The sequence below is a fragment of the Mycteria americana genome, chromosome 1 (assembly GCF_035582795.1).
Source record: "Mycteria americana isolate JAX WOST 10 ecotype Jacksonville Zoo and Gardens chromosome 1, USCA_MyAme_1.0, whole genome shotgun sequence".
Classification (NCBI taxonomy): domain Eukaryota; kingdom Metazoa; phylum Chordata; class Aves; order Ciconiiformes; family Ciconiidae; genus Mycteria; species Mycteria americana.
In genome coordinates this window covers 28,141,915-28,152,865 of record NC_134365.1, presented here as the reverse complement: position 1 = coordinate 28,152,865, position 10,951 = coordinate 28,141,915, and the positions used below count along the sequence as shown (strand labels likewise).

Sequence of the window (10,951 nt, the reverse complement as noted above, 5' to 3'; positions counted from 1 at the left end):
TTTAACCATCACGAAAACATAACTAAAGCATACCAATAGAACGGTTCCAGTAAGTCAATTTTATCAGCCACATCTCACCCACGACAAATGCAGTCAGGCTAGTGCCACAGAAGATAGCAGCTGTCCTTCAGCTCCAAGCCATAAGGAACGTTGTCTTGCCCTTTCACGCTGGCACTACTCCAGCAGCAGCCCGCACACCGAGTGCATGGAGGCATTGGCACTGCTTGCGCAGAAATCACAGCTTCCAGGTGCAGCAGTCCGTGGCTGATGGCTGCCAAATAAGCAAATTCAAGAACAAGGAATTTAGCAACTTTTTTTACTCAGCATCATCTATATAGGGCAAATACACCTATATAGGGATATTCCAAACAATGAACCACCATTAACAAGATGGAGATGCCCCAGTTCAAAGTCCGCCCTCGTTGTCTGTAACAAAGACAAACTCTGAAGGTTGCTAAATAACTTAGGGACCGCACAGTTCTTGTTCCTAAAAGATGCCTTCAGTTGTCAACCCCAGGTGAAAATCCTGGAAAAGCAAGCTAGCAAGCACCCTCTGAGATCTGTTCTTCAGGCAGCAAGTTACAGCGTGACTGTGTGCAGAAAAGACATCAGTCTTCCAGGCCGTCGCTCAGTATGACTTCTTGAGATCACAGAGACACAACCAGATGTAAGCATGTAGTGTTTCAGAAAGAAAATGCAAAAGGTAGAGTTGCATAAATTTTCGAGGTGGTAACATTCACCCACTTCTCAATCTCACTTCAAAAAAACCCCAAGATGCAAACACCTCCACAGAAACCAACCAACCACCCCCCACCATTACCCCCCCAATATCAGAGAAGCTTTTGGCTGCAAAGACTTTGGGTTAAGGGCTATTGAAGCTTGGAGCACATTACCGCTCCTCCAGCAGTACCACTTGCCCAGAGGCAACTACAATTCCAGTTATTAACTCCAGCAGGCCTTAAAAGCAACAGATGAGCATTCAACATCTATTTGAAAAAGTATTATCAGTGTGAAAAAACACACTCGAATTTTCAGCTGCTGGCCAACTTCAGTTTCTGAAGTTTCAGAGATACACCTTGGATCAATCAGCAGGGGAGAGAAAGAGAAACGCCAGGGAGAGGACAGCAAATTCCAGCAGCATTTTAGACCCTTCTGAGCAGAGGCTAGTCCTCCCTGCTACCAGCCTTCTCAGGTGTGCAGTAAAAAGTTGACCTGTTTGGTTTTTCTGAGATACCCTTCTATATTAACAGGAGCTCCTTTACCTGCGGCAACCGCACCAGCAGCTCATGAACATTTTCCCCTTCCTCTCCTGAAGAGTCGTTTACCACATCTGCATTCCAGCTTTACTACTGTCCAGATTCCTTCTCCGAGCACTGCACTCTGGGCTGGCCTTACATGAATTCACCGTGGATACGGTTATTTCTATTAACCACTCTCTTGTTATACAGAATGACAGAATGGGTGAGGGTTGGAAGGGGCCCTGGGGGACCTCTTCCAGTCCACCCCCCTGCTCAGAGCAGGGCCAGCCAGCAGGTTGCTCAGGGATGTGTCCGGTTTTGAGTACCTCTAAGGACAGAAACACTACAACCTCTCTGGGCAACCTGCTCCAGTGTCTGACCCAGGATTAATTTTTTTCCCCTCATGTTTAAATGGAATTTCCTGCATTTCAGTTTGTGCTCATAGCCTCTTGGCTTGCCCCTGGGCACCACTGAGAAGATCCTGGCTCCATCTTCACTCCCCTCCCCAGGTACTTATACACACGGATAAGATGCCCCTGAGCCTTCTCTTCTCCAGGCTGCACAGTCCCAGCTCTCTCACCCTCTCCACATAGCTCACATGCTCCAAGCCCTTCAGCATGTTCATGCCTCTTCACTGGACTCACTCCAGTACGTCCATGTCCCTCTCGTACTGGGGAGCCCAGGACTGGACCCAGCACTCCAGCTGTGGCCTCCCCAGTGCTGAGGAGAGGAGAAAGATCACACCCTCGACCTGCAGGTGATGCAATGCTGGTCCTGATGCAGCCCTGGAGAGGCTGTGGGCCCTCCCCTCCCTGCAAGAGCAGACTGGACTTACAAAGCTGGATATGCCTTCAATGAGTATTATGCACAGTTTCTCATCCAGTCAAGAAGTCACGCCGTGTGCAATACAGATGTCAGCGGAGTAGCCAGGAACACTGAAAGCCCAATTTTTTGAATACATACCTTAAGAAATTGAGCTGAGGTTTTTCAATACAATAGTGAAAATAATGTAGTTAAACCTGTATTTCTACATTCAAATAAAGACTGTTTTCAGAAAAGCTGAACGCATGGAAGGCTCATCTGAGAAGAATAATTAGTAAGAAAAAACACCCACCAAACCCTTAAGTAGAAGGCATCTTCCCATATATATCACAGTCAGTAGCACAGCTTAAAAGAAAAGGAACTGAAAGGCCTTCCCAGAGGGATCCTGTAAGTCCCACTTCCAGGGACTATGGCTCTATATTACATGAAACTACACCATTTGAATCAGGATAAAAACTAAAAGTAATGTAACAGCTATTAAAGCTGTTAAGGATACATATCACATTATTCATTTAATGCCAGTAATACTCCATTTCATACCTCACCACTTATCATTTCTGGTCTGTAAAATACAGAGCCCCATTACCTGGAAATTCCTATTTCTAGAATAGGGAAATATAAATTTCCAAATATACATCTCCCCCATGCTTCCAGAACACCAAAATGACAGTAAAAGTCTTTAAAAGCAGAAACCTGCAGTTATGATACCTGCTCAACCTTCAAGGCTCTTTATCTGTGCAGAAAGATTACCTCCCTGTACAAATACCAAAACAGACTGCAAGGAAGTGGACAACTAACAGACAAGCTATGGATCACTTAGTTGCCCTTTCATGACACGAGGGTAAGATGGATTTATTCCATTTATTCCGAAAGAGACTTGTTTAGCAAGGCTGAAGACTCAAAACCTTCAACCACGTAAAGTCCAAAGCAACATCTGTAGCATTCTACTAGTAACACAGAAGCTTTATTTGGGAAAGATGACCTGTAACTTTTGCAGAACTGCTGGAACAGAGAAGGCAAATGCAAGCAAACACCTGCTTACATATATGAGCAAGTTACAGCTTTGGGGAACACCTGAAGGGGTTCAAAGATGGCAAGAGGAAAAAGAAAAACCAAACACAGCACTTCTCTAAGTCAATGGAGAACATAATAAAAAAACCTCTTCCTCAATTTAGGAAGGCACATAACCAAAATTACTGTCTACTACTTGCAATCGGTACCCAAGAGGAGTAATTGGACAATGCCTTGTGACAGACCAGGTACTCCACAAGTCAAATTTAAAGAGTGGGGCAAATCCCAAAGCACAGGAAGAGAGACACAACACACACAACCTGCAGTTTATCTTGGGCAGGACAAATTAGAAATAAAAATTCTTTAGGTTCTTTCAGGTCTCCACAGGATCACCCAAGGCCCTAATTTTACATAACAGTCTAAAGATTCAGAAAAGGCCATTACATGAATATTCATCCGTATCAAGAGAAGTTAGGTATCCAATGGTATTGCAAGTAGGAACCTCGCTGCACCTTTAAGCAACTATGTATCTGCAGGATTTGGCTCCAGGTCCAATCCACTCAATCCTCCCGCATCTCAATTTGCACTACTGTAAGAGGAGAACAATACCTCACAGGGTTGTGCAGCTTACCTGCTTAATGCATGCAAAGCTCTTTAGCGTTCTCCTCCAATCCCCTCATAGATGTGCAAATCGTTGTATTCTTACTGTTCTGGGATAATGACTTTAATTTGATGACTTACAGAAGGAGGCCTCTCAGCAGGGACGTTTTCATCTGAAGGCTCCCTTACCCGGTGCTGGTGGGGGTGAGAATTTTGACAGCGTAGCTCAAGGGACAGATGTTGAAGGAATCTCTTTCTTTGCTTCCTGCCCTATCACAACCAGACTGTGATACCTCCTCAAACAGAGAATTTGAAAGAGGCACTGGAACAACGTGAAAGTGAATAAAGGACCTTGAAATTCATTGTTTAAGCTCGAGTTTGGAATCTGAAGAGGAAAACAGACATTTTTTATGATATGGTAGGTTAAAATAATCTTTTTTTATTTGGCTCTTGACATATCCTACTCACGCAATACAGCTCATGACCAATCAATTAATGGGACAGCTCAAAATGGTTATCCCAAGACCCTTGCTTCTCCTTTGTGGTTTATGCCACTTTGAATGCTATTCTTCAACAGTGCACCATGCTAAGGATGCTGCTGGCAGAAAGCCTATGTTTAACCCAAATGCTGTTGACATGTGTGTTCGCAATTGTGATTATAAGCACCTGAAATAAGTGATCCATAAGATAACTTAACAGGACCAGCTTCTCCCAAACACATTTTGGAGGTCAGCTCCAAGTGTTCAGACTTTTGACTCATTTCTGCAAAGAATATTTTATTGTAACTCTCAAACTAGAAAACATTTATCAACAAGTATCATGTATTATTTTTTCCCTCATAGGTATTTTACACTGATGGCATCATTCACATTGCTATACCTATAATTTAGTTAAATACTAATAAAACTATTTTCTGGAGCAGATTTCCTATTCAACTGCAAGACCTTCAAGGTTAGCTTAAAAGGACTCCATACAAGTGGATCTTTTCTTCAAATTTGTGGAAAAAGATAACTTAAATTCTTAGTTACTGTCTCAAATGACAAGATCTACTAGTGGTAGGAAATGCATCTCTTGAAATGGAAGCTACTTCTAGTGTCCTTTGAAGTGGCTTCGTTAATGCAAATACTCACTGAAGTGGAGAAGTAAGGAATTGTGAAGCTAAGTAACAAAACCTTTTCAAGGGCAGTATCACAGAAATCTTACTAGTGGTTGAAATAATTCCACTTAACTAAAGTGAAAGTACATGTTGGAAACATAGTATGAACTAAATGCCTGCCATCTTCCCACTACCCCCAAAAACAATAAAAAATAAAAGAAAAAGGAAAAAAACCCTCTCACCCAACAGAAAAACCCAAAAGATGTTACATGTCAAAGTTCTAGTAATACTTGTGAGCCATCCCATCACTGGGAACTGCATTTGAACTGTATTTTGAGCTCACTAGAGGAGTGCTGTGTATACATAAGGTTCCATGTGTATGACAAGCAGCTAAAACTGCACTTTACAGATTTTTGTATTTCCACGGATTTTTCCATTTCCATGGATTCTTCCTTTTGTGATATGCATCTTGTTAGTTCAGGATTAATTATAAGGTAATACCAAGAAACAGAGAACTATTTTAAAAATTATTTCATTTTCTGTACTTTGCTGGTTCAAATCAGTATGCTGATAGTACGTGTGCTTCTCCACTTCTGCTGGTAGATGGTGGCGGGGGGGGGAATATAGCCTGTCCCTTCTGAACTGAAGTTGGGAACAGAATGGAAAAAAAACCCAACTTATGTTGTATTTGCCTCTGGCCTCATCACTCTGTAGGATGTTCCTTGCATTGAAGGAGAAACCTGGGAGGAAAGGAGGTAAAACAATTGCAGTAACAAGGAAACATACTAACACCCAACATAGCTTTCTAAAACAAAAAGCAGAGAACAACTGTGACAGCAATTGGAGTAGCACTCAGGTTTTTATCTTCTCATTGCGAGTCTCTGGAGGGAACATCAAAGATTTAAGACTCCACACAACATCTCTGAAAACAGAAGAAAGCTAAAGCATGACACACCCACTGAGGCTTACGTTCTTCTAGACTGCTTCTGTTTTATTTTGATAGAAGAATGTCCCTTCAGAAACATTCAGCATTTTTACAGATGTTTACTGAAGTCTGCCAAAACATAACTGTGATTTGAATTACTTATATCAATTCCCTTTTTTCCAACATAGCTGGTTTGGTAACCAGATGAAAAACAGATATTAATATTTCACTGCAGAATTACAAACACCTTTTTAAGTGGAGAAAATATTAAGAAAAAATTACTCTAAACATGAAGCTGCTGCAGTGAAAGACCAGACCAAGAAAAAACACGCTGCTATGCCTTCTAAGTTGCTTGCAACTTAGCAAAGGACTGCTATAATCCTTTTAATAGATGTGATGAAACTCTTAACAGAAGTAAGCATCCCTGAGGAAACAGATTTCAGGCATAATTTGAATATCATAGTTCAGTGGGAAATTACTTTTCAGGCAATGTGTAACAAGATCTCCACAGTCCTGTGATTGTGACAAAGAAAGAAAAGTACACCTCACTGGGAAGTTTTTCATATGATAGATTCGTATGAAAAACTGCAAGAGAAAATATCTTTATCAACATAAAATTGCATGGGATACTTAAAATATTTTAAACCCTCCCAACCCCCAAAACACATGTGCATCATAATGTTAAATATAAACATGTGATATGATCAGAATTATTTGCTTATGCTCACCTCTGAACAACAGCTAAAGGTAAAAATGAAACTAGTAATTAGTAAGTAATAATTACAGCTTTATGCCAAAAAAACCAGCTTTGACAAGATTTTAGACCTACAGTCTACACCAAAAATAATTTTGAAAATAAAACCTTAAGATACATTTAAGTAGCAGTTTTAATTTTTAATAACTTTATTTATAGATCAAAGTACTTACTGGATGCAAATACTACAGATATGATGAGAAACTACACAAATTTGTACAACTTCAGCTCAGCTGCATATACTGAAGAGAAGCATAATGTGACCAAGTTTTCCAAAATTATTCATAGCACTAAACTTCAAGTCAGGTTTTCTTTACCACTAACTTAGTTATAAAGAAGAAAAAACCAAATCCAAGCAATGTTACCGCTCCCATTTTTACTAATCTTTTTTCCAAGGTGAGTGCTTTTTCTGGAAGTTTCACTTGGCTGGGGTCATTCTTCTGTTCATGCTGAGGCAGATGTTAAGTTCATGTAAAAAGTGCAACAAAGAAAAAAAAAGTTAGTGTGAAAGCTTCTTAAGTATGTGATAAAGTACCCAGACCTAAGAATCTGCATGCATCTAGGACTGATATTATTTCTTTCTCACTGTCTGTCTCTGTCCTACTTCAATTGAAATAACTGTGTGCAAACCTTTATTTTATCTGATGCTCAATCATTCTGTAGTATATATTAGAAAAACAAACTGTTTGTTTACAAACTTAATTCCTCAGGAGTAAAACACACTGCTAATAGATGCTACAAAAACCTAGTAACAAAATGTTTAAACTCCAATGGTCAAATATTTTAACCAGAACTTTTGCCATTTAATTACCAAAACAACTGTTTATTCAAACAGCAAGTTAAATACGTAACAGATTAGACTTTCTTGAAATTAAAGGGAGAGTGGAAAGTACCTTACAAGTGCCTGCTCAAATACATGGTGAAGCTGAGTGGAGCCTTGTCATGAAGTGCAGCAGGGTTAGGTCCCAACTCCCTACTTAGTTTATAACGCTCAGAAGCTCATTTCATTTACCATGCTTTCAAAAATTATATGCTACAGACATAACATGTACTGCTGGCAAAGTCTTGTAATGACTAAGCTTAGCAAACAGCACTGAAGATTTTAAGGGAATTTATACAAACTTATTATCTAAGAGGTTTAACTGTCTCACTTAAATTGGCACTTTTCATAATAAATGTTTCAGTGCTCTATTCATTCAAGAGTGCCCCACCATAAATTAAGTAGCACAAAAATGTTTTGTATTAAAGTCTTCATCAGGTAAATTCATAAAACACTACAGTATTTAATAGAACAGGAATTACATTTTTGAAGTAATTAGAAGGCTAATGTTTAACATCTCTGTTTAACACTGGGTACAGAGCCACTGTGCTTCATCTTGACAGCTATAAAACCTTAAATACAGATGAGAGCAAAGTCAAGTGGCACCCAACTCAGATCCCCCCCAGCCCTTATAACTGGCCTGCACATATAGGAGGCACATATATACATACAACTGATTTCTGCATATGCAAAAAAAGTTAACTCAAATAGATAAAAAGTTCTTTGCCACAACCTCAATCTAGCTCTTAAATATATTTGGTGTTAAGTGATTTATTGGGAGAAGGCTGTTATATTACATTAAATTTACTTAAACTACAGGAAATTGCATTAGTAGCATTATACTCAAGGTCTGAGTTCCACATGGCTTCGTTCAGCAACAGATTCCTTTCTGACACTGATGCTCCATTTACTCTATCCCAGAGGCCATTCCTTTTACTAGCCTATTACTTAAAATGACCCCATCTGACAAGAGCGTGTCATTGTGTTGGTTTGAGAATGACTGATGTGGTGCTAACATCTAGCCTTGACCTCTCCCACCCTCTTCTTTTGTCACTCTGCAGAGTTATCTGGGATGCCTCCCATTCAATCCATAAAACTTTAGTATCTTCCTTGTGAGTCAATAATTCCAAACAAAAGATTCCTTAATTAAGAAGTAAGAGTGTAAGTATTCAGAGTGGCATTTACGCCGCAGTGGTTGTCCAAGAGCACAGGGATACATTCCACTTAATTCTTTCCTGTGGCAGAAAGAAAAAGATTGACTGTGCCTTCCTTTGGAGACTGCCCATGCTGCTGTGGAATATTCTAGATTATTTCTTATTCTGTCCATGGAATGGTGGAAGGGGGAGAGGTAGATGCAATGTCCAAGCTACAGCTAAAGAGCCTGTGCCAGACCAAGGTACGAAACATTTTACTGACGGATGTCACATTTGAGGTTGCACGCAGAAATGTGTACACAGTATTTAATAGCCTCATTCGCACATACCTTCTCCACCAGGTCCTTCAGTTTGGCAACTTCTTCTCCCAGCTTTTCAACACTGCAAATCAAGTCTTTGCAGACTTCAATAAAACTTTCAGTCGGTGCCCATTGCAGCACTATCTGTTAAAAGTTACAGTTATTTGCCAGAATCACTATAGATTATAATTTAATATTCTTTAGTTAACGTATCATAAAAGACTGTCAGAAAAAGTTTATAACTGCATTTATGCTGGGTTTGCACTGTTCGATTTATGCACAACATGATCTACTACTCTCTATCAGCCTTTGTGAGAACCTTCTGTCACCTTAACTTCCCTATCAGCAGAAACACAAAGAAACAGATCTATCTCCTTTAATTGGGTGGCTTAACTCTCTGAAATAAATTACTAAAAAAAAAAAGTGTCCTTTAGAGGAAGAACATTGGACAGCTCTATATAACTACACAATAATCAAGACGGTTGATGAGTATTCATATTTTTCATTTTACAAGGTAGAATAATATTCTAGAATAGAATAATATATTCTAAATCAATCTTTCTTTCTTTGGTTGAATACCTTGTGAGAATTTTTGAGGAAATGCTTATTCACTGTCTGCACAGGAACAGTCAGCTTACTGCACTCTTTATTCAACTTCTGCAGAAACTTGAGGAATTCGTCTCCACTACAAAAATAAAATGATATTCTGTTATTTGTTAAAGGCTGTAACTTTTTGCAAGCTAAGTATTATCTATGCATTTCCAACATTGGCTAGTGAGTGAATCAGACATGCAGTTTCATTGCATTAAAAAAAAAAAATCCACTGTCATTTTAACACAGGGTAGTTAAACACTACATTTCACATCTTAGCCAGGCCTGCCCCCCCCCCCCCCCCCCCCCCGCTTCCTTTTGGAAGGACAGCAAATTATTAAGTTATCTGGAATATTCATCTAGTAAGACACACTGAAAGCTGAAAAAGTGTCACCCAAAAGCTTTTTGGAAACATTCTATTAACCTCCACTTTCGTTTCTAACTCTCATCAATCCTGTATTATCAATGAAAACATTTCATTACCTGCTGCATGAGTAATTTTGTAACACACTATGCATAACTGCAACACTCTGTTTTCCTGTGCATGCGTGCGTACAGACCACAGTCTTGCAACACCATAAGCAGAGAATTTATAGTCAATTTTATGCTGACATATCAATATTCCTGACCTGCAGCTTACATTTTTGAGGAAGATGTGGGGGGAAAAAAAAAATCTGGCTAGGACTGAAATGACTAGGTTAGAGTCATTTAGTCTCCAGCATAGTGGAAGAAAGAAGAATCCAATAATACTGACTTGGTCCCTGGATCTGGAAATACATTCCTCAAAGCCTAAAATATCTGATGTTATCTACTTTGAAGAAAATTTATACTTAGTGGTCAAATACAAGCAGGAAGATAACTCTGAAAATTAGCTGGATCAGTATTGCCAAAGAGTGGAGAAAAGGACAGAAAAATTTAACAGACTAATTTCAATGCTAAGTTTCTAGAGCTTCCATGTGACACTCAGTGAATTTATTTTACTGTAAGCCTCAGAGAGTGTTAGTTGTAAGTCATGGTGCTGGCCAGAAAGTTGTTGCCATTGACCAGGCAGAGGAGAAGGGGGGCAAGGAAGATGATCATTTGTTTTTACAGAGTGAGCTCTCAAACCCTGAAACTCCTGAGAAGTGCCTGTATCTCCAGTAGAAAAGTTTCCACTAGCTATAAGCCATTCAGGTGAATAACAAGCAGGGCCAAAAGAAGAGACAATTGTGAGTTCCTATTGCAGGACTTCCCGTTATATTTATGGGAGGATATGAATACATTAATTCAGACCCCAACACTCCTCTTTTCCCTAGGGATAGGGCAATCTGCTACTAAACCTAAATGCAACATTCTCATGCCACCTTACTTGCTGCTGCTTCCGATGGCAAAAATGTATACATGAAATTTGCCGAACAGCTAAACTAAGCTACATGCCAGTGTGGTGCAAGTATCTAAACAGAGACTGAATTTAGCCCATAGAGTGTTTTCCTTCAACTTTGGCACAAGATCATTAGTGAGCAAAGTTTCCACCACTGCTCAGGACATCTGTGATTTGCAACACTGCTGAGCTGTTAAGACTTTAACACTTAAAACAGAAATCTATAGAAGCATCAGTAGGGATGCTGGAGGTTAAAAACCAAGACTGTTCATGGTTTTTAT

At 39.6% G+C, this 10,951-nt stretch overlaps 1 protein-coding gene across 1 annotated transcript in view; it reads right to left on the bottom strand.

The window, feature by feature from the left end:
- Window positions 1-6,748: 6,748 nt before the first annotated feature.
- Window positions 6,749-10,951, bottom strand: part of ASZ1 (ankyrin repeat, SAM and basic leucine zipper domain containing 1) — a 40,946-nt gene continuing 36,743 nt past the window's right edge. Inside the window, exons 11-13 of the mRNA XM_075491557.1 lie at window positions 9,299-9,404; window positions 8,750-8,863; window positions 6,749-6,895 (exon numbers count right to left, since the gene is read on the bottom strand). Coding sequence (XP_075347672.1) covers window positions 6,749-6,895; window positions 8,750-8,863; window positions 9,299-9,404 — 367 coding nt within the window. The remainder of the gene's footprint in view (window positions 6,896-8,749; window positions 8,864-9,298; window positions 9,405-10,951) is intronic.